At 42.6% G+C, this 24,817-nt stretch overlaps 2 protein-coding genes across 7 annotated transcripts in view; one reads left to right on the plus strand and one right to left on the minus strand.

The window, feature by feature from the left end:
• SH2D4B (SH2 domain containing 4B) overlaps positions 1-12,314 on the plus strand; it is a 100,602-nt gene extending 88,288 nt beyond the window's left edge. For all 6 annotated transcript variants that reach the window (XR_015058499.1, XM_085882578.1, XM_085882579.1 and 3 more), the window contains 2 exons: positions 7,311-7,528; positions 10,231-12,314. Coding sequence is in view for 5 of the 6 variants with exons in the window: in XM_085882578.1 (XP_085738704.1) it covers positions 7,311-7,528; positions 10,231-10,326 (314 nt within the window). In the remaining variant the exon portion in view is untranslated. The remainder of the gene's footprint in view (positions 1-7,310; positions 7,529-10,230) is intronic.
• On the minus strand, positions 10,968-17,122 carry LOC147026777 (uncharacterized). The gene is made up of 2 exons (XM_085883588.1): positions 15,269-17,122; positions 10,968-11,066 (listed from the first exon to the last, which is right to left on the minus strand). Exons 1-2 carry the CDS (start codon positions 17,048-17,050, stop codon positions 10,968-10,970), a joined length of 1,881 nt encoding a protein of 626 aa, XP_085739714.1. The 5' UTR covers positions 17,051-17,122.
• Between the last annotated feature and the right edge of the window lie 7,695 nt (positions 17,123-24,817).

The raw sequence follows: 24,817 nt of genomic DNA on the forward strand, positions 1-24,817 counted from the left end.
TGTATTGTGGCGTATTGTGTGTCCAGCACCTGAGTCCCCCAACATAAATCTTTGCCATGCGTGAACCCATTGGGATCCCATTTTCATTTCTGCTAAGGTGTTGGAGTATATGAAGGGGTCTTCTCACACGAAAAAAATCGGGACCATCGGTTTGGCTGGGGAGCGGGGGCCCAAGGTCAAAGGGCGACCCAAACTATAACTTTTTGAATTACTGTTTTGGAGTGATTTTACTTTACGCGATTCGAAAGATCTTGTTTTTACGAGCATTTTGATTACCAAGATCAGCCAAATCGGACCACTACAACCTGTTATGTGATATGGCCTCTGGAAGATTGTGGGGCAGCCGGGGGCGCCCAAATTTGGGGGGGCCCTAAAATGGGCCCACAGGTGTAAAAGTTGGTATTTTGAGTTTTTTCACCCAAGTGAATAAATGACCAACATATGGGGAGAAAATGAGGTATTAGTGTCGGGAGGGTGTGTACACTTGACATGGAATGCCCCAGAAACAGAAAGTACTATTCACCTGCTTTCAGGATGCAAAAAACTATCAGAACAACTTTACACACAATGGCACAACAAAGTATGCAAAGTGATTCATTGGCATATCTGCAGAAATTTCAACATCCCAGTTCCAGAAAACTCATGGAAACACGAACCAAGGGCAATCATTGAAAATAAGGACGTTATGCTCACGTACGACCTGATGATCCCATTGAGCGTGAACATCGAAAACAAAGCCTTATGACCGGACATTGTTCTCAGGAACAAAAATGAAAAGACAGGATTGCTGATTGGGATATCAGTACCCAGCAATTTTGGTTTAAATAATGCAGAAATGAAGAAAATGACCAAATACCAGGACCTCAAAAATGAGATCAAGAGATCTTGGAAGCTGAAGAGCATCAAAATTGTACCACCAGTGATAATTGGAGCAACAGGAATAATAAAGAAGAACCTGACTGAGATTTTGAAAACCATCTCTGGGAATTGTACCACAAACGAACTACAATTGGAGACAGTCCAGTGTTCAGTAACTATCCTGAAAAGAGCCCTCGGAACAAAACTCCGAGAACAGCAAAGTTGAATAGCTTGGTCTATGAACTGTGATCCCTTACTGAAGTGAAGGTGGATATTTTGAGTCCTGGAAGGACTTCGTTCTTTCTCCTCAAACCTGCAAACGGAGATAACAACCAACAACATGCACACGGCAATTTTGATGGGGCAAAGGGCTGCGCAAGTGGATCCTGTAGTTGGCTAGATCGACAAGCGTATGGGTCACATTCTGGCACGCTGGCCTTGCTTAGCAGCTTGCTGGGTTTTGCCGATTCTGTCCCATCAAGGAGAGGTGAGACCGAGTCTGGGCTTACCCCAAAGACCATGCGGGAGTTCTCGTGGGTCTGCATCGTTGCCGCCGCTGGGATGGAGTTGAAGTGGGTGGGGGGTGGGGGTGCAGCACGAATTAGTATACAGCTTTGTCTGTAAGTCGTGGTCCTTTGCTGTGGGGAAGATCAATGCTTCAGTACTGAAGAAGGCTCCCTTGGGTGCAGCACTGATTATAATGAGACTGTTTGGTTCATGATTCATGGTTCCTTGCTTTGGGGAAAATCGATGCTTCCCAATTAAAAAAAAAATTTTTTTTAAATGCCCGTCTCTCACCGATTTATTTACCCCATTGGACTTAGTCTAAAACGGGGGCTTATGGATTTGGTATCGATTTTCGTGTGCGTCCGCAACCATATCTCAGACATGTATGGACCCATTTTATTTGTACTTGACGCAGACAACACATGATCGTATACATAAGCACGTCATGTTTTTTTTTTTCAACATCGATCCAAGATGGCTGACTGGTGGCCATTTTTGGTTGAACCCCCCCATGTAAAACACGTCCTCAACCATTTATCAGCCATGCATTTACCAATGTTCACACTTGGCACACAGATAATGAATGATTGCTGACATAGGCACACGTTATTTGTTTTCGAGATCTGATCCAAGATGGCTGACTGGCGACCATTTTCGTCATTTTTTTAAAAACCCAGTGTCGAATACATCCTCAACCATTTATTTCACATGCATTTACCGATGTTCAAACTTGGCACACAGATAAGAAATGATGGCTTACATAAGCACGTCATTTTGTTTTTTTTCGAGATCACATCCAAGACTGCTGACTGGCGGCCATTTTAGTTGTAAAATCTGATGTTGAACATGTCCTCAACCATTTCTTGAACAAGCATTTACCAATGTTATTCGAACAAGCAACAACCCTCAAACCCATCGACGCGCAACCAAGTAAGCCAGTTGTGAAGCCAAGTGAAAATTATGAGCCTGTTGATATAAAATTAAGCCAAAATGCTTGGTAACCTTGTATACATATTGTAGAGGACCTTGATATTGACCTTACTTTATTTTACCTTGTAAGTTTGTACTGTCGGAAAGGCCTTGCATTTATGTGCAAATATCCTTCCCTCGGTTTTTTTTTTGGTTTTTTTTTCATCATAATTTCTCACTTGGTTACCTTATGACATTTTATCTTTGAAAGTCAAGAAATTCAAAGCTACAGTATGTGTAGAAATCACATGCTCATGCATGGGGAGCATCATTGGCCAGTCTGTACTAGTTTGTAGAATGCAAAATGTTTTTCTTCTCTAGGTTTTCATTAGGAGGAGCCTGCAAGGGCTTCCAGATGCTTTCTCGTGCTTTCTCTGTGCAGTTGGTGGAATTTGAGTTTCAGTGGAAATAAAATATATTTTTTAATGGTGCAGCATATGCATGGCAACTCCTATCTTACAATAAAAAGGATGAAATTTACATGCGCGTCTGTATCTTGCAATTTTTAATGCACTAGCAACACCTGCTCCCTCCAGCAATTTACCTGGAATGTTTATAGTGCAGGTTAAAAACATTAATTGCCCCGTGTATTCTGCATAAGTGGCATGTAAATTATCCATGTAAATTTGAATTGTGCAGCACTGTTCCTGCTGGGTGTGGGTATTACAAGTCATAACTAGAACAAGCAATCAAAGATTGCATACCCTCGCTCGGACTTTTTATTATTTTTTTAGTATCGATTTTATCTACATACTCACATTCTAATTGTACCGTAATACTTTATAGAGGTACTTGTATTCGAAATGTATATACTTTATAGATGTACTCATGTGTACAGAGGTACTCGGTTGAAAAAAAAACAAAGAAAAAGAGCGTCTACCACTAAGTGACATTTGTGGCCTACGTTAGCACATTTTGTGCAGACAAACAAAAATAGACAAATGGACCCAAATGCAATTCCCTTTCCTCTGGCAAGGGTAATCGTACTAAAATACGCAATTTGGTGTCTGTGTGTCTATCTGCGATACATTTGGTTGTTACTTATTAAATCTCAACCAAACCTGACAGGATGACTAAGGTTCACACGATGGAGGTTATAGTGACTTAATTTGCATGCCTCCCCAATGGTGTTTTCCACCTTGGGCAAAATCTGTGTGAAGGTGTATATCTGTGTTAAGGTAGTTGATCATGGCATTTTTTTAAGGCTTTAAAAGCTGATGTTCGATATCGATTCCATATTTGATGATCGGAACTCATGACCTAAATAATTATGTCGATCTTTAGTGAAATCGGAAATCTTTCAGATAAAAGTGGTTTTCTTTTTTTAACCCAATATAATGAAATAAAAGGCTCTGCGGGACGTGAGGTAAAATGGCTCCCAACAGAAGGACTAACGTGAAGTCAGTTCAGATATGGGAGCATGCGCCAGAGCAGCATATCGCTGCATCAACTTTCCGCCAGTACTCCAGGGGCCTCGGTCTGGCCATCCCCTAGGCAGATGCCTAGCTCATCCCCATCTCCTTGAGATGTTGATCAATCTGCTGCAACCACGAGGCACGTGGTCGGTCCGTTGGCCTCCTCCACTCATGAGGCTTCCTCACAAAAAGAGAATCTGGTGAGCAGGATTAGTGTCAGGAAAAAGAGCCATATGTCCATGCAGCCATAGCAGATGCTCACGGATGATACAGGCAGCAAATCTCATCTGAGTCTCTCTCAGCTACCGCTTGTTGGACACAGTCTGACCAGTGATAGCTGAGGATTCTCCGAAGAGACCTGGTACCGAAGGAGTTAAGTCTCTGTCTCAGATCCATGGTCAGAGTCGAAGTGTTGCATCCGTAGAGCAAGACTGGAAGGACGAAGGACTTAAAGACTTGGACTTTTGTCTTCCTGCACATGTACCAGCAGTGCCACACCCCATAATCCAGTGAATCCATGACTCCCCAGGTCCAACCCAGATGCCTATCGATCTCTGGCTCACAACATGAGGAGACATGAATATTACTTTTAAGGTAAGTGAATCTCTCCATGACCTCAATATCCTCAACACAAACGGGTACAGAAAAGATAGCAGCATCCAAGATGTCGTTGAAAGCATTGATCTTGGTTTTGACCAAGGAAACCTGTAATTCCAGCAACTCTGACTCATTCAGCACCTGGAGGGCCCACATAAGGATATCTAGAGTCTCTGTAAAGATGACTGAATCATCTGTGAAATCAAGGTCAGAGATCTTGACATTCCGAAACGATGCACTACAGCTTGATCTCTCTGAAATCCTCTCCAGAATCCAGTCTATACAAATGCTGAAAAGTGTGGGAACCAGTACACACCCCCTGACAAACTCCAGGAACAACTGTAAATAAGTCGAAGATGGAACCACAACATCTCACAGCACTCTGGGTATCAGAATATAGTTCAGAAATCAGATTGATCAGTTTTGGTGGCACCATGAAGACCAAGAATCCTGCAGAGGGCATCCGGATTCACTAGATCGAACGCTTTGTGGAGATTAACGCAGGTTGAGTAGTCCCTGCTGAAACTAATCTGCACTCTGTGAAGACCCGAAGAGCATGGTTATGGTCAATTGCTGACCTCTTTGGTGTAAAGCCTGACTGCCCTGGGTGCTGGTGCTCAAGGAGATGATGGCAAACCCTATCAATAGTTATCCGAGCAAAGATCTTGCCCTTTGCTGAGACCAGCGTCACCCCTCGGGAAATATTCCAGTATTGGCAATCACCCTTCTCTTTCCAGAGAGGGACAACAAGGCCCTTCTTCCATTCAGTTGGATTGATGTGTTCCAAACAGAGCACAGAACTGCATGAAACATCATGAGTACAGCATTTCCACCAGCCTTGAGAAGGTCATCATGGATGCCACAGATCCCAGGAGCTTTACCCCATTTCAACTGGTTCACCGCAGACTGTTTCCACAAATGAAGGTGGTTCACAGTTAATTGTAGGGTCAGCAATAGGGATAGTTACACCCCTGATATCCAACTCAACAGCCGGTGGGTCAGCCTGGGACAGCCGCTTAAAGTAACCAGCCCAGTAGGCCTTCACTTTGGATTCCTCTGGCAAGAGCTCACCACCCTCCGCTCTAACTGTAGTATACCAAGGGATGGGCTTGGAGTAATGCAATGCACGAATTCCTCTGTAAGCAGGACGAGAATCATTTATCCACGGGTGATGCTCCACCACTTCTTGTATTCCTCACACATAGACCTCCTTGTTTGCCCTCAGCGCACGTACAGTTTTACACCCCAAATCCCCGAACAGCTCAGCTCTGCCATTAAGCCTGGCCCTCCAATTCTGTTCAATGGTATCCAGTGTCCCTTGGGAGACATAGTTCTTCACTTAACAGTGGATTCTAAGACATCCACCGGCAACATCAAGATGGTGGTCTTGAAGACACTTCACAACTCTTCAGGATTCCCCAAAGCACCCATGCCCCCCCCCCCAAATACCACGTCTCATCTTGTTCGCAATCTCCTCAGCTCCCCTCTCAGCCTCGGCTGGGATGGTACCATTCTCCTGGATTTAAGCTGAAACTTCAGAGTTGCTACAACAAGCCTGTGGTCGGTATTGAGGAACTGAGCCCTCCGGTAGACCCTGCAGTTCTGAATCATCTTCCAGCGACCATCAACAAGCACATGGTCAATCTCCTTTGCCACACCGCCAGCGTTGGAATACCAAGAATACTCCTTGCAAAGTCAAGGAACTTAGTGCTATTCTGGTTCATAGTTCCTGACCCATGGGGACAAGCACGTGTCTCATAACCATCTCTATCAGTTCCAGACGATGCATTGAAATCACCCAAGACTCAAAGAGTATCTCGCCTGGGTCACTGATCAGTCACAGACTCGAGCGTGGCTTAGAATGTGTCCTTCACAGTGAAATCACTCATTTTCTTGATTTGTGCATTGTTTAGGCCAAAACTTCTGGGTATTGAAACACCAATTATAATCAATGCCATTTCTCTTTTCCTTTTTGTACCCAAGTACTATATCCAGTCACAATGCTTTGTTTTCTATGTTCATGCTCGATGGGATCATCAACTCGTATCTGAGCGTTACTTCCAAATCTGTAGTCTTGCCTATGACACCTAATACCCTTGCATCGATTCGACCACCACAAACCAATTGCCCCTCCATGCAAGCATCTCGTGTAGTGAAGGATTTTCTGTTTTTTTCAAAAAAGTTTGTAATTCCCGCCGAACAAAAAACGACTCCTGCGAACAATTGACGACACTTCTGAACCCCCGCGCATGTTTGGCGAACTTTTGGAGCCTAAAATACGAATGTTGGACTTTGCCATTTTTTCGACATTCGCATCCTTCGCGAACCGTTTGCGTGTCCTGTGAAAACCCACCTTAATACTGTCTTGGTATTAGTATTTTACTGTTACCTTTAATACTGTGTGTGAGGGACTGGGCCGTAAGTTACATTGTGTAATCCGTAAAAGTCTCATGGGCGCAGGGGATATAGCATTATTTATAGAGAATTGATAACTGCTCAGTGTTTGCTTCTTGTCTTTCCAACTCCTTACTTTAATATCCGACGTTGGTCCAAATCCAATGACCATAACAATATGTATATGTACAAGGGCATAACGATATGCAATGACTCCTTTGCTTTTTCTACAAATGGGTAAAGATATTCAAATGGCATTTCTTTTTGTGAAAGTATTCACCCAAACAAACAACGCATTGTTACTTGTGTTACCAAATAAACTCCCTCCATAAAATCAGTGCTGCATATAAATAACGATATCATATTATGTCTTGTCTAAATCTTTTAAAATTATGCTACCTGCATTGTAAGACGAGGCACATCAACTCAGGTATTGGACTACAATATGACCTCCTCCCTGTTGTACAGATTTGAGTCTTCCTTTGTTTAAAATTGGTTCCTTTGTTCGAAAAGTGTTCTTTTGATTTGTGATGTTAAATGGTCACACACTGCTGCACGTCTGCACTGCAGGCATCATTGGGCGAGATGAGGCTGAGAGGTTACTGCAATGTGCTACCGAGGGTTCCTTCCTGCTTCGGGTGAGCGACCGTGTCTGGGGCTACGCACTTTCCTTGAAGGATATTAGCTGCATCAAGCACTTTCTCATCGATGCTTCCGGCGACTCTTACATTTTCTTCGGCGAGGACCTGAAGCACACCACGCTTTCTGCACTTGTGGCATTCCACAAGGTAAGTCTGGGAAACACCTTGCTCTCTGTTTGTGCAATATAGTATTTGCATACTTTACTTTTTTTTGTTGAATTTTACTGTTAACTCTTCTGCACTTGTGCTAGTTTTGTGAAAATCTCAAGTTCATATCCAGGTAACAAAAGTGCAGTGTCTAAGTTTATCATGAAAGGAAAAGTTACAAAATTGACATGACTTACTTTGGTGTTGGCACAATGTTGTTGAGCCGACTCGGCTAAGGCACTTCCCTTACACAATGTATAATATTCATGAACCGCCTGCATTGAGCAAGTTATAAGTGGTAAATTATAAAATTTATATGCCAAGACAAAACAATTGGCAAAGTGGATCCAGTTATTCAATTTCGTTTATCAGCACAATGTAATCATTAAGCATGTGTTGAACGTAGCCTTCCTAAAACGTACAAATGGTTAAACCTGCGTGAGGTCCGGTGTTCTCCACGTCACTGACACATGCCTGCGTAGTATACGCAGTATTTTAAATTTTTTTCCAATTTGAGCTTTAAGCTTCTGGTAACACTTACAAACAGCTCCAAATGCTAAAATTTCTCCTTTATATATATGTATTTTATTTTATTATTTTTGAATGTTTTCTCAAGCAATCTGTACTATGTATTACAATTATCTACCTCTCGGCGGTGTGCGTGGCATTTCCTCGTGGTTCATTTGTGGAAATAACAGGAAAAAATTGTGGCTGTTGTAGCTTTCTTATTCATTTTTTTGGTGAAAAGAAATTCATGTGATGCATGATTATTGCCTTCCTAATTAAAGCTGCCTGTTTATACTTATTTTTTGGTGGGGGTGGGGGGGGGGTGTGGAGAGGTATTTTCATATTCTGGAATTCTGGATATTATTGTTCCATTTTCTGAAACTATTTTTAGAGATCCATATTGTTTGACAAAAGAGGAATTGATTTTGAATGTGTTTGTAATAAGAATAGCAAATCATTGCAACAGAGCAGTGAACAAGATTTGCTCGCTTTCGGTTATAATCACCTCGTGAAATTGGCGTAAAGGCACAGTTGCTGTCATAGAACACTATGGCCTGAACTCAGTTCAGGTTGCTCTTCTTAACACATTCACCATTCCACCTGCCACATATCTCACACACCATTCTCCACCATCTCAGATCACACACCATCCAAAACCATGATCTTTTCTCCCACCATTAACCCTCCCCAAGCTCTTTCAAAATTTCCAATTTTTCCTTGCTGAGAGTTTGCTTCTGTATCAATCTTGTTCACCCCATGTATCCTGCCCTACCCCTCATTCTTCCCCACACCCATTATTTGTCTTCCTCCATTTTGTTCCTGAACCTTGCTGTTGGTGTGCTACCCCCATCTCTTTATACTGTTACTTTTGTTCTGATACTGTATGTCCTGATCTGTTCTATGTTTTGTTTCTCTACCAATCTTAACTTTATATGCAAAATTAAATGAAATTGGTGTGCATCTGGGAAAATCAGGGTAGGCACATTTGGCTGTTCTTACTGCCAGCACATTCTGATGGTAAATGCTGTGCACTAGTTGCTCGTTTAAAATTTTAACCCAATGAGAAGCCTGTATGTAGCGTGTCATGTTGGATGGTGCCAGAATTGCAATTTGGGGTTTTTGGTGGGTTTACCATTTGTATGTGGTGCAGCTCAATAAGGCCCTCCATGTGACTCAACTGTATTTAGTGTGAGGGTTTCACTGCTGTTCAGGAGATTTGTCATGTCGTTTGGCACAAAAGGCAACAAAATGAATGAGACCCGCCTGTCACAAAAGCAATCGAATGCAACGTTTTTGGTGACTATGATTAATCGATCAACAAGGTATCTGCAGTAAAATCGCACAAAGACTGTTTAGTTAGAGATGATAAAAGTGGATTCTTGTTGCCCAATCATTTGGTTTATTTTGGAGAGTGAATAGCATCCTATTCTTTATCTGGAGAAGCTCCCCTGGCATCATATTTTAACAGCATATTGGCCAATTTCATTCATATAGTCCATCATTAACTCGATGCAATATGGCTCCAACCCTCTTGTTGCTGAAGGTGTCGACACATCAGGTTGAGGTTGACATGCTGCTCCCAGGTCCATACACGCCATTAGTGTCTCTGGTGACACCGATTGGCTAAAATGTTAAAGCAACAGCCTGAAAACGTGTTGCATTTTGGACAAGAATGAAAAAAAAAATAAACATTCAACAGTTTGTTAAACCTTTGGTGAACGTTCCAAACCTAATTGATATGTTCATCGTGTTAACGGAGGTAAACCTGACCCCCCTCCCACTCCCACCATTACCCTTGGTTTGTATACATGCTGTGGATGCTTTTGGTGACCTGTATAATTTGATAACAAAGATAAACTGTTATCAGTATGGTGTTACATACTTTTACCAAAGATGTGTGCAAAAAGCTTCTCTGAATCTGTTGAAATTAAAAGGAGAAATACACTTTTTATTCCATGCTGTTTATGAATAAGGCAAATCTGATATCTTCTCTTGTACTTGTATTTGTAATCTGGTGGTGGTTTCTTCAATGGGCGAGGAAACCGACAGACTTGAAACCGGTTTTGTTTAATTTGGAAACGTAAAGTGTTTACCGACAGCATAAATACTGTACTTGCTGCAAAATAAATGTGGGTGCTTTGACCTTGAGTCATGATAAGGTTCAATGACCAACACGTATTCGTATTTAATTGCAGAGCGAGCCTATCACGGTGACTGGTGGAGAACTACTGAAGTTTCCTTGCGGACAGTTGAAAGATGGTCCTCCTGATTATGCTTCTATTCTACCTTAAAATATCAGGGAACTTATTACTGATAATCTGCCTTCAATGGTTCGTCACCTTTGTTCATCCAAAGTTTCGATGAAGTCTCCATTTTGCCACTTTCCTTTCTGGTAGTGGTAGCCTTGTGCTGCTACTTGGTGGGGTTAGGGTTGGGGGCGGGCAGGTGGATGAGCAAGAATTCTTTACAACGTGTGGTGGTCACCAAAGCATTTCTTACACAGCCTTCACAGTTCATTTTGAACCATCCTAAATACTTTTGGAACTGGCTCTCATATGCTGGACCAACACATTCATTTTTCACCGATAGTGGAAAGATCAAAGGGATTTTTTTATTATTATTGGAAAAAGTTAGATTTCTGCACGAGAAGTGAATTCAAATATTTTGATAAAATGTCAAAACGTCTGTTTAACGTTTTTGTTGCAGGTGTGTTTGTTTTGTAACATTCCACTCTTGAAGTTGATGAGCACTGTTCTGCACATGTACAACAACTGCCTTTTTTATATGCAGCAATGCTTGAGCATCGAAAAAGTTTTGTCTCTCGTTAAAATTCTTCAATTGAATTTAAATCTTTCTTCTTTTTATTCATGCCTTAAGGGGAAGCAAAATGAGAATGGTGTTGTCGAAGAAATCTCTATGGAATGGTCAATTGTCAAGAAATCGGTGTAATAGGTTTCTTTGGCTCGTTGAGATAGCGTACTTTCGCTGCTATGGTACCATTGCTGCTGCCAAAGAAGGTAATCGCCGTTGTCTGTGAAGCAACCAAAGATGAACGAGAGTCTGAAATGTCTCGTTTGTGTGATTACACATCGGAGCTATCGCACGCCATGCTCCCAATGTTGGCACGACTTTCTTGTGCATATTTTTGTTGAGATTTAAACTTTAAAAAAAATAAAATTGCAGTTTTACCAACAGCCTTTGGTCAACAGGGAACAGTAAATTTTGTTTATATCCACTTGACTTTGTTACTGAGGTTATCCCATCTAAAAAAGAAGTTTTTTTTTTGTTTGTTTTTTAGTTTTCTTTTTATTACTCGGAGTAGCTATTTCCTTGTGTTTGTTCGCTTGTTTTGATAAAGGAATTACAAACAATTGAGACCACTGTATCTTGGTGTCATGTCCTGCTTGCCTTGAGGAAGGATTTAAAATGATTAATTGGAACCCACAGTCACAAGCTTTCTAAAAAATAATAATAATAATTTCACCTGCACTTCTTAAGTATGTATGGCATTGGACTTTTTTGACCTGAATGGTGACAACATGTGGTGTCGATTCAATATGATATTCATGACATAGTGGATACATGGTACTATTTTCTTCAAAGGAACTGACTGTAGATCTTTGGAATTGGTCCCTGACCTGAGTATGGGTACCAATTCAATGGTCCCTAACCCGAACATCTTGGAGACACCATTTGGATCGATGTATAAATATTGTCGTGGCCAGGACAAATGAGTGATGTCCATTACCCCAACCCTAAGTCACACAGGCCCTGTCCAGAAATACATGGGGTGGTTCAAATTTGAAATGGACTGTTGTTTGTATTCACAAACCTTGAAAGACAATCACCATTCTGTGCAAATAATTGTTTGTAAATCTCAACAGACTTGACTTTTTGTTGATCAAAATTATCAGTATTATATGCTTTTCCATCCTCTTCGTTATCTTGTTTTCCTCAATCTTGATTTTCAGCACATGCATTAAAGCAGGGAATGCGATTATGGACAAATACCCTCAAATGATCGATTTTTTTTTTTTTTTAGTTGCAGTACTCTGATTTTTATAAAGTACAAGTTAAGTTACAACCACTCAAATGTTTTCAGTGTCCAACCCACCCAAACCTTTTGGCACAATCCTAATTGTGTTGTAATACTTCGACCTGAAAATAGAAATTCATGTGATATTGCATACCGAATCCACATGTAACCACCCCCTTCACTCGTGTAATGTGTGTTACCAAATGTTTTTTGGTGAATAATAAAAGTTTGCTGCAGATTTAATTTTTGCAGTCACTGCAGTTTTAAACACTTGAAAAACATCATGGTGGATTGGCGGAGGTCAGGAGCAAGGGAAGATGAACAATGTTAGATATAGTTTGAATTTTTTTTTTTCTTTGAGGAAGCCTTATCAAATAAGACTAAATATTGCACTTGAGTCATCAGGAGGAACCTGGATAGGATTTGGGTTTCAGCTGCTTCCCCTCTACCCTCAAACCCATGTAGGGGCAGCCAAGCGAGCCTTGGATATGTATATATTAAAAATCATTTTTGTAAGAATTCACATCACCATAGACACATAACAGAAAAGAAACTCAGGGTAAAAGAGAGGTAAAATAGAGGAAAAGGGAAAAGCAATAATTAGCACGAATAAAGAGAAATGTGAAAAAGTAGAAAAGCGTGAAGGAGAAAGGAACAAGGATCAAAGATGTCGGGAAGAACCCGGATGGATAGATTTGAGCAGTTATGTACGAGTTGTGCCTTTGCAGGGAGGCTTGGAGACAAAATGTTTTTTGGTTGTGCGTCCGTCTGTCCGTCCACCATCATTTTTGTGACCATGATAACTTATGAACCACTGAAAGGATTTCAACCAAACTTGGTACAAGTATGGACTGTATAACAAAGGTGAACTGTGATTAGGTTGTGGTTCAAAAATCAAAAATGATAATCTTTCAATTAAATTATTTTGCAGACCATAACTCAAGTTAGAAGCATCTGATATTTTCTCTTTTCTCAGAGGAATAAACATGCTAGTCTGACTTGGGTGTTGTCTTGCTTTTACATAAGTATATGCAGGAGGAGGCTATTCGGCCCAGAATGCTTGCACTACATCAATGCCAGACCAATTTCATCCATGAAACGATGCAATTTTATTGGGGGAGTGAGGAGAGGAATGTGGATAAGACAGTGGTACATCCAGGGGGGCAAAATAAAAAAGGGGAAATATAGTTATTTTCACAATAAAAAACAAGTTCGAATTGTGAACATACCCCGTGGGAGTTCATTTGTACAACTCTCAGGTGAGCGATAAAACGGACGACAGATAGTTTTGAAATTTGGTAAGATTTTCATTGCATCAGAAAAAGAAACCAGAACCCCTCACAAGAGTGAGGCTAGTTTCATATCATCATTTCCGACTTAATTTTGCGTTGGGCATCGCCCAGCACATTAAAAATATATTTTTTTTAAGAATATGGACAAATAGCCGTTTCTCGGCTCAAAGGGCCATAGTCTCACTTTGGGCTCAGTTACTGCCTGCAGAGAGAGCTCAAGAATATACCTGTCAAATTTTGTCCGGTTTCTTTCATGAATAACCGAGAAATAGCAATTTTAAGAAAATGGACCGAAAGGGCCGTTTCTCAGCCCAAAGGGCCGGAATCGCACTTTGGGATCAGGTAATGCCTGGGGAATGGTCTCTAGAATATACCTGTCAAGTTTGGTTCGGTTCCGTCCACTAAAAACCTAGAAATAACAATTTTAAGAAAATAGGCCAAAAGGGCAGGAATCGCACTTTGGGCTCAGTTAGTACCTGCACATAGGTGTCTAGTATATACCTGTCAATTTTCATCGAATTCTGTTCACGAATAATGGAGAAATAGACATTCAAATGAATTGTACACAATAAAAGAGAGAACGCGAGTGGCGCTTCGACCCCGTGGGGTGGAAGACCCCAGGTGTTAAAAATAGCGGGGCAACTTAGCTAAATATAGCATAACAATTGTGCATTTTGTGAGGAAAGCACCAAATTTGGCACACAAGCAGCCAATCATATTATGAACAGATTTGGATATTGGGCCATCTCAAATTCAGCCGCTGATGGCTGTGGCAGCCATTTTCCACTGCCATCAAAAATTTTGAGATGGCCCAATATCCAAATCTGTTCATAATATGATAGGTTACTAGTGTGCCAAATTTGGTGCTTTCCTCACAAAATGCACAATTGTTATGCTAAGTTGCCTCACTAAAAGCAGTTTTTATTTCAAATATTTTTTTGTTTTCGTTTTTTTCTTGTTTTTCGTGGGTTTTTTTTCTTTTTTTCTTTGGGGTGAGTGAAAGGGATTCTTGTGTGAGAAACGCATCAACCCCACACTTCCCCTTGACGAGAGCCCCCCATACACAATGCTCCGCTCACGCAAGCAATCCCCCATCCATACACGAGCTACCTAAATATCTAGCCAATATCCCCATAGCCTTCTATCTTAGGCCATGGGCCAGATATGGTCCACGTGCACCCACCCGCCCCCCCCCCCACAACCCTTCGACCCCATATTTTTTCTGAAGCCTTAGGGTCCCCTGAGCATAATTCATCTGGTAACAGTGAATAAACTGGGACTCACCATCCATTTTCCAACCATATCTGACGGTACCCTCAAAATGTCAACTTTTCTTCAGTTTCGCACATAAAAAATCTCCTGACTGATAAGATCTCTGCAGTTGCCCAATAAGCATTAACATTAACAAATTATATATCAAATGAAAGATTATCACATGCAGATTTTCAAAATAGAGTCAGCTGTCAAATTTAATAGCGTTATGTTTGTCCCAAGAAGTGATGAAGAGGAGTACCTCGCCTTTCCTTTTGACAACCCAGATTCAACTCAGATATCTGAAATAATAACGCATATTCATGCTCATTTTACCTGACACAAACAAATAAATATTTCTATGATATCACAAATTTTACTACCTTTCTATTGATACCAAAATTGTCCCACACCAACTAAAGATGTACCAGGTATTACGTCTTAAACATAAGTACATCACTGTTGCAACACCCAACATGTAGTCACCAGTAAGACATAAGACTCAGAAAATATTCCTTACTTCACATAAAGAATATAAATTATAAGTTTATTTAAGAAAAACAATTGAAACTTATTATATCATGTCCACAAAATGTCATTGTGCATGGATTACGCATAATATTCATTATCGCTGTCGTCATCACTCTCCAATGCCTGCTCTATATCATCAAATGCATCCATATCTGAATCCTCATCAGGTGTGACTGGAGCAATGTCAGCCAGTTGCTGTGGGAGGACATCTCCTTCATACCATAGAGGATCAAGGTTACCATCCTTTTCCTCCCAACCATGTCCCTGACTGGCCTGTGGTTGTGGAATATGCACGGTCTTCCAAATCCATACTTGGTGGTTTACTCTCCGAATGTGCTGGGTAAGAGCTCGCTTACAAGGCGGTAAGTTAGCCATATCCACATTCCCTGAAGGCACAAGACGACTTTGCCTGGCACAGAGCTCGTTTATACGAATGAGTCGCAGATCATCAACTTTTGACACCTTTGACGCTCTACCGTACATGGCACACGTGAAGGTGTCCAACTCATCAATGGGCTCATCAGGAATATCCCAAGCATCGCCCAGTTTCTCCAGAGTAGAGATATGTTTTGGAAAACGCAGAAGAGTTTTCACAAGTTTAAGTTTGCCAATTCCTCGGAAGGCACTAGTGGTGTCACAGCCACTATAAGCATGGAGTGCCATGAGAGCTGTGCGCTTTTCCTGGCCAAAATCTGTAGCTCGTTCACTGACATTTACCATCCTCTGCTTGTTGCCTTTGCCTGTGTCAAACAGGACAGTTGTACCATGAACAGAGGCAGCATAGTGTAATAGGATGAAAAATACATCTGAGTCTGGACTTTTCACTCGGACAAATTGATATTTTCTGAGTCGAGCATACTGAACATACAGTATCGTACGAGCGTCAGTTTCTTCCTGGGTTGATGTCAGCAGTGGTAGCTCCTCTCTAATTGTTGTTTGTCCATCAGTAGACGTGAGCAAATATGCGATGCCCTCACATACAAAGATCACTCGCCTTCCATGCAACCTTGATGCATAGTTATCACCACTCCAGAGCCTAAGCAGAAGTTTGATGAGCTGTATCTTGTTCTCATCATTTGACAGGAACAATTTCCAATCAGGTGGTCTCTTCGTGGCTTCACCTGAAAGTAAAAGCTTTTCTCCACAGCCCCGACGTCGCCTCTCCATCGACTTCACTGAATCAGGCAAATATTGATCAGTGCTAAATACCACATCTCCTGTTTTTCCAATGATATCAAACACTTTGTAAGAGATCTGACTAAAATTGCTTGGTATTTCTTTCAGGTAAAAGAAGCAAGCATTGCCATCATACAGAGTCAATGTTTCATTGGTTGGTGGTACATCAGCATCATTACAATCCTTGATCAGGTTTTGAAATGCCTTTGCTTTGTCAGTCTTAGCAAGATATCCATCAGCTGTCGCGATGCCGTATGGTACGGGAGTTAATGGATATGTCAACAGTTCTTTCATATCGACTTGTAAGCCCTGGTTTTGTGACTTTACAAAGAGTTGAAAGGCTACATTACCCTGTTGCTTGTACTGTATGACATTATTCTTGGTTGTCTTCATCTTAGATACCTTGTTCATGTCACTCAGAGTTTTGAGGTTCAGTGTCTTCACAGGCTCAAAGAAATCTTTACTATTCTTCAGTCGAGCTTCAATAAATTCATCCCGTGCTTTTTCACCAACAGCGTCAGCCTTTAGAACATCGTCTGAAACAGCATCAGATGCAGCACTTCCTGATGAGAGTATCAACAATTGATCATTTGTCTCTATATTGAAAGGATTAAGAAAACTTCCGATGGCATCTTTGGCCCTTTTCACCAACTTCTCTCCTTTTGTGACCTCTGTCGGACGTGTATCACGATGCTTTGTTCCCTCTCCACTGTCCAACATGTGAGCCATTCCAAGTGCAGCATCAACATAAAGAGACCTTGCATGTGTTGTCCTAACCCATCTCTGGTAGGCCTGGTAGTTGGTGAGTAGTCAAGATGTACCTGCTGCACTGGTTCCAGCACTACCATATGACTTAGTGTGCCTCATGAAGGTCTCCTCCATGGTTTTATCCATTGCACAACGATTGCCAGGGATAAAGGAGCGTGCAACACTGATAGCTCCTCTCTTGATCGGTGATACCGTCCCTGGGTGTGAGTTGTCTATATTAGCTATGAACACAGATAAATATGTCGGATACCTTGCATAGTTCTGTCCACCGAAACTGAAGAAGAGAGACATCATGCGAATGATGGATGCAGCATACAAAAGAAAGTTGTTTGTCTTTACGGCTTCAAGGTGTGATAGAATTAAACAGACATGGTCCATGTATGACAACCACAGCTGGGCAGTCTTCCCCAAACGTCCATTTGCGACTCCTTTTTTGAATTCTGCGTACTGCTCGATGAATTGGACAAAGGAATTGTCCATCAAGACAGCACTCAAAGTATCTTGGCTGCGGGAATCTACTAGAGCACGTAGCTTATCTGATGATTCATCAGAGAAGGACAAGAACAGATCATCGGTGCTTTTATCTTTGAGGTACTCCTCTATGAGCAATCTTTCAAGACATTCCAACATAATCTTGTGACAATGTAGAGCTCTGTCGTAGTGCCTCCTCAACATCACACCACCCAAAGATCCTCCACTGATTAGTCCTGCTTCGAGGAGACCATCTGCTAACCCAGACCCAGCCATCTTTTTGGCAATCATCTTCATACAAGCACATACGAGGTGGAATGTGCAAATTCGAATTATGTGGCTCTCATACTTGTCTGGTGAGTTCCACACTAATGGGTCGGCCTTCATGCAAACTCCCAAGTCAAATGTAGTAATGACATAAGGCTGTCCAACTTCTCTGGCCGCCTCTTCAGCAGCATGCAAGCATTCTTGTACAGTTTTGTACTCCGTTATGGGATGGTTAATGACTGGAATGTGGATATGGCTAACTTACCGCCTTGTAAGCGAGCTCTTAACCAGCACATTCGGAGAGTAAACCACCAAGTACGGATTTGGAAGACCGCGCATATTCCACAACCACAGATTCCGAAGACCAGTCAGGGACATGGTTAGGAGGAAAAGGATGGTAACCTTGATCCTCTGTGGTATGAAGGAGATGTCCTCCCATGGCAACTGGCTGACATTGCTGAAGTCACACCTGACGACACTGACTCTGATGAGGATTCAGATATGGATGCATTTGATGATATAGAGCAGGCATTGGAGAGTGATGACGACAGCGATAATGAATATTATGCGTAATCCATGCACAATAACATTTTGTGGACATGACATACATAATAAGTTTCAATTGTTTTTCTTAAATAAACATAATTTATATTCTTTATGTGAAGTAAGGCATATTTTCTCAGTCTTACGTCTTACTGGTGACAACATGTTGGGTGTTGCAACAGTGATGTACTTGTGTTTAAGACGTAATACCTGATACATCTTTAGTTGGTGTGGGACAATTTTGGTATCAATAGAAAGGTAGTAAAATTTGTGACATCATAGAAATATTTATTTGTTTGTGTCAGGTAAAATGAGCATGAATATGCGTTATTATTTCAGATATCTGAGTTGAATCTGGGTTGTCAAAAGGAAAGGCGAGGTACTCCTCTTCATCACTTCTTGGGACAAACATAACGCTATTAAATTTGACAGATGACTCTATTTTGAAAATCTGCATGTGATAATCTTTCATTTGATATGTAATTTGTTAATGTTAATGCTTATTGGGCAACTGCAGAGATCTTATCAGTCAGGAGATTTTTTATGTGCGAAACTGAAGAAAAGTTGACATTTTGAGGGTACCGTCAGATATGGTTGGAAAATGGATGGTGAGTCCAAGTTTATTCACTGTTACCAGATGAATTATGCTCAGGGGACCCTAAGGCTTTAGAAAAAATATGGGGTCGAAGGGTTGTGGGGGGGGGGGTGCACATGGACCATATCTGGCCCATGGCCTATCTCCAATACTTCCAGGTACCTATGCAATTCCAATTTAAACTTATCTGTTGTTTCTGCTACTACTACTTTTCCAAGGAGACATTCCATCCATTAACTACTCTCTGAGTGAAAGGCCCCTGCCTTTCAATGTATTCTTTTGCAGGTACATCAAGACATTCAGGTAGTGGACAAAAAGTGGAAACACCTAAGTAAATGAGGGACACCAAGTATATTGAAAACAAAGGCTTCCACACAGGTGTGGCGCATGTATTAATTATACATACAACATCCCAGCATTCTGAGGGGCACATCAACGATGCTGCACAAGCCCAATTGCCTATAAGTAATGGCTAACATGGCTGCAAGAGGAGACCTTAGTGACTGAGAGAAGGGGGATTTTTGGGGTGTGTTTGGCAGGAGCTTCAGTGACAGACAGCTCAACTTGCTGATGTTTCATGAGCAACGGTGTCTAAGGTGACGTCAGCATGGAACTATGAGGGAAACATAACCACGCACCGGCAGTTTGCCAAGCAACCACAAATGCCGATTGGCACGGCCAATCCAGACAGGGTTGCACTACTTTGCGTGATACCTCACCTGTGGACGGCTGGTCTCAGGAGTCGTTTGGGAGGGACCCAAGTTCTTCCTCCTCTCGTGGCAATCCTTGAACCCTGGATCTGCAACAAATTTGGTGCCGGGAGCGGGATTTGGTCCCCAAAAATTTGAGCGGGATGAGTGCACCCCCAATATTATTATAGTGGGGCAACTTAGCTAAATATAGCATAACAATTGTGCATTTTGTGAGGAAAGCACCAAATTTGGCACACTAGTAGCCTCTCATATTATGAACAGATTTGGATATTGGGCCATCTCAAATTCAGCCGCTGATGGCTGTGGCAGCCATTTTCCACTGCCATCAAAAATTTTGAGATGGCCCAATATCCAAATCTGTTCATAATATGATAGGCTACTAGTGTGCCAAATTTGGTGCTTTCCTCACAAAATGCACAATTGTTATGCTAAGTTGCCCTACTATAAGAGCTGGTTCGCTAGAATTTTAGTTCAAAAAGTAATTGTGTCGCTCTGTTCGACCAATGCGAGCAGATCCTCCAGGTGGGTTTTGATGAGCATGGTTTGTGGGGAGGAACCTATGGTACAGGGAATTGTATATGACAATGACATTGAGGGAGAGGGTGCAGTCGGGGCACCATGGAAATACCAACAGAGCTCAAAGACTTCCACCCCCGTTCCCTGGAAAACATTGCGCAGGATGACAGATCGGCATCACCATCGCAGTCCGGCAACGATCTGATGATGCTGTTCATGAGACAGATGATGGCAAAGATGGAGTTAGGGCTGGAGGTGATGGGCAACAAAATGGATGCAGGAGAGGTGTTGTCAAAGGTGATGGGTGATGGCTTAAGGCATGGCATCAAAGTGATGGGCAACAGACTGGAACCAATGGGCAACAAACTGGATGTGGGACAGGAAGCGTTGAAGGCAATGGGTGATGATGTGGCATTGAAATTTCAAGCTCTACGGGATGAGGTGAATAGAGTAAGGAGGTGTGTGGACGGTGTCCGGGAAGAGATGAAGGCGGGTCAGGCCAAAATGACAGATAAAATATAGATTGAGATAAAAGGAGTTAAGGAAGGGCAGGAATAACTAAGAATAGAAATAGGAGGTAATACAGAGGTGATAAAATAATTGAAAAAGGCCCAGAAAGAAACCAAGGGGTAATTAATAGCAATCAAGAAGGAATGTAAGGTGAGACACAACAAGGTGACCCAGAAAGTAGAGATGGGACAAATGATAGAAACAAAAGAACGACAAATAAAGGAACGTATAGTGACGAGGGAACGGAAAATAAAAGACTATAGGAGACACGAAAGTAATTCTAGAAGAGGAACTTGAGGGGGCCAAGCGGGAGATAATAAAGATAAGAGACGAGATAGATAACGTGAAGGAAGAACAAGTGGAGACGGTGGAGGGGGTAAAGCAAATGAAGGCAGAATTGATGGAATGTGTTGAAACAAGGCTTAAAGATCAAGATAATGCATTGCAGGTGGAGAGGATACCTTGACTGGACTCATTCCTGGTTCACCTTGAGGTCTCATAATACGGTGTGAGCTGCCATGGGTGCATGGTGCAAATGGGTGTGTGTCGAGCTTGGGGGGAATAAAGGACCTGTGGTTTCTTGGAGTGATGAGAGGCATGGATGTGCAGAAAACGAGTTTGATGGAGTGCATACCTGGAACGATTGGTGTGGAATTCAAGAGTGTGGGACATGCACCGACACAGACAGGAGTACGTGTTAGCTTGATTGACGGGAAGAGTGCCCTCCACGAGCAACAAATTAAGCGTGTGGATGTGTTCTGGTCTGGAGCGTGGAAAAGTTATCATGAATTTGGAATCCACGCCGGGCCCCACGAGGCTCGGTGTGCAAATCACGGCACATCCGGGAGCGTGTACAATCTGCTTGGCAAACCGCCCAAGTGCGGATGATTGCTTGGTTTCACGACGAACATAGAGGGGCCGGCGTGTAAACCATCCCCTGCTTCCAAAATATGTTGCAGATCCGGGGTTCGAGGCTTGCTAGGAGGGGAAGCACTTGGGTCCATTCCGAACGCCCGGTCCTGAGGCCGCCAGACACAGATAACTACGTGCACTGGCAGGCTGCTAAGCAACCACGAATGCCGATTGGCACAGCCAATCCGAGCAGGGTTATATTACTTCGCATGACACCTCACCTGTGGACGGCCGGCTAATCGGGGTCAGTCCCTCAGTGCACACTCGGATTAGTGTCGAGCCTTACAGTGAGTATGCGTTGGCTGACGAAGCAAATTATTGGGACAAAACGTCCCATATACCCTTACTTGTGCACTGTGTCGGACCAATCAAGGAAAATACAACCCAGACAGATTGGAAATAGCAACAAACAATTATATATATTACAAACACACAAGCAAGTAATCATTTAAAAGCAAGTGTTTTTCAGGAAGTAAGCAAAAAGGCACAAAAGAGCAGATTTAACCATAAACACGTACTCTTCTTCAATCTTACTTAAACAAAAGACTTGGCCATCTTTCACACAGGGGTGAGGAATAAAACAAGGACTTGAAAATAAAATAAAAGGAAAGCACTCTCTGTCTCTGTCTCTGTCTCTGTCTCTGTCTCTGTCTCTGTCTCTGTCTCTGTCTCTCTCTCCACAAATATCCAGGAGAATGTGAAGGAAAATGAATGGGGAAGATTGGCAGTGGCGATATGAAGTGATGGGGACACTCAGCCACATCCCTGAGGTGTCCATACTCAGTAGGAGAGTCCTCTGGCATCCCAGATATGCGAGCTAGATGTCCGACTCGCCCTCCTCTGCCACGGATTCTTCCTCCTCAGACCCCGTTAATGAGGTGCCGCCATTCACCCTCGCCGTCCTTCGTGGCTGACAGGATCGAGAGGGCAGGACGACGCTCATGGAAAGAGTATTCTTTTCCCACAGAAGCTCAACACCAACTGCTCGTAAAACTTTCCTTTCTTTTTCCCTCACGTTCCCTCACGAGCTTTCTCAGTCTTCGAGTCTTCTACTCAGGTGAACTTGTCGCGTGTGTTTCTCCTTTCTGCTTTTTCTTCTGCTTCTTGCCTTTTGCTTCTCCCTTTTCTGCTTTCTGATCTGTCTGCTCAGGAGCGCTTTACGTCCCTGCCCGTGCGAGCCCATACCGTTTGCTTCTCTTCCCCTTTCTGAGTCTTCTTCACATCAGCTTTCTTCCCCTCCTCTCACTAGCCTTCCCCTCCCATTGGTCCACAGCCAATGGGAGTGGGTGCATGGCATCACGTGTAAATTGCCACGCCATTCTGAGGGAATTTTCAACGAAGCCCCTGCCCCGCCCTTTACGCACCCAAAGCTGCAAAAAGCACCCAGCCTCTTCCTCCACCAAAAAACGCCAAGTTGCACTGTACCATGCCAACGGGAAGAGCCACACCTCACAGGCCACAACGAGCACAAAGCGCCATGAACATGCATGTGACACGTGACACGAATATGCATGCAAGAGCACCCTATGGGTTACCGCGCACTGTTGAAAGGATGTTTGATGGAGGGGAGATTATTTGTGGACTGTTGAAATGGGCCGATGGCGTAATGGAGGGAAGATTGAACAGAACGATGGCCTGAAGGAAGAAATATTGAAAGTACATTGAGGGGGAGGTGGGAAAGATACCAGGACAAATACAGTCAAGCCAACGCATGTTCCCCAAACATCTATTTGACAAGGGACCAAGGACTATCTATACAACGACGCAATGAAATAACTGATTCTCGGGTCATCTACACGTCCATGTATGCTCTCCCCCTGAGGTATATTTTCTAAAACCATAACAATATAGGATCCTGAGTTCAAATCCCACTTTCTGTTGAATTAATACCAGGTGGGGTTGACTCTGCCTGTCATCCTTCCGAGGTCGGCAAAATGAGTGCCATCTTGCTGGTATCCTGTGTAGGAGTGGCGACCCATCCAGGATTGTGCCCAATAGCCAAGGAGACTGCTTTGGTAGCACCAACGCTCTGCACAGAGTATGATCCCGATGGATGGATAACAATATATACAGTGTGTATGTATATATATATATATATATATATATATATATATATATATATATATATATATATATATATATATATATATATATATATATATATACATATTTGTACCGAGACACCAGTTGTCACTCAGGTGGATTAATCCCCGGTTGTCCTCGGTAGAGCCGGACCTGGGGCCACCACTCACAATTAATGTTATGGTACAATGGGTTGTTTTAAAACCACGAACGCCACCCAGTCAACCACGAGTTCCAGTGTCCGCCGTCTAATTATTCCATTTAACTGGAGGTCACACGGTTACCTGAGCGGGGAGCGCGCCCTTGGCAAAGCACCAATGTTATCTTGATTAGATTTTAATTAGGGCGGCCGAGCGTTTTAACCGCTGGTGCGTGCCAACGATTTTTTGGTCAAATCTGTGGTAATTACCTCCCAGTCTATCTCGGTTCCAACAATGCTCAACAAATGGAAGGAAAGGACAAACACGGACAGGTTGGAAATCGACAAATAATTTTTATAATAATAAAATTAATTAATAAAAAGAACTTTATATTTGCTGAGGTAAATAAAGAATGAATTTCAAAGCAAAATCAATCAAAATGCCAGGAAAGAGACAAAGAGCAGATGCTTATCGGGGATTGACTTATTTACAGCTAAACATAGACAAGGGTACCTAGCAGATCATTCGGTGGAGGGGAGGGGGAGAATCGTCTCGCTCACCAGAAAGTCGTCAGTGAAGCGAAAACGTCCTGAAATGCGTGCGTGCGTGTCACGTCCGTCGCCAGCACCCAGCTTTGCCGTGCACCATCTCGCGGGGCAGCCTTGAATGCCAGTCGAAGTCTGGAGGGCACTGAGATCGTCCGTCGTGAGTTTCGACCCTTGTGTTGTTGGTGATCGATCTGTGCCTCACTTGTTGGCGGTGCTGCTCACACCCACACGCACACCACACACTCGCTTGCCAAAGCACTGGGAAGGGTGAATTGTCTCGTTGGTGCTGGTCAGACACCCGCCTCTTGCTCGCTTCTCTTACCCTTTGCTTTCTCCTCTCTCCTTTCGCTTTTCTCTCCAGAACGTTTTTAGCCCCTCCTTTCACTTTTCTCTCCTCATACTTTTCTCTTCAGACTTTTTCTCTCCTCTTT

Source organism: Eptatretus burgeri, chromosome 5 (genome assembly GCF_056783735.1).
Source record: "Eptatretus burgeri isolate ZD-2024b chromosome 5, Ebu_testis_v1, whole genome shotgun sequence".
NCBI lineage: Eukaryota > Metazoa > Chordata > Myxini > Myxiniformes > Myxinidae > Eptatretus > Eptatretus burgeri.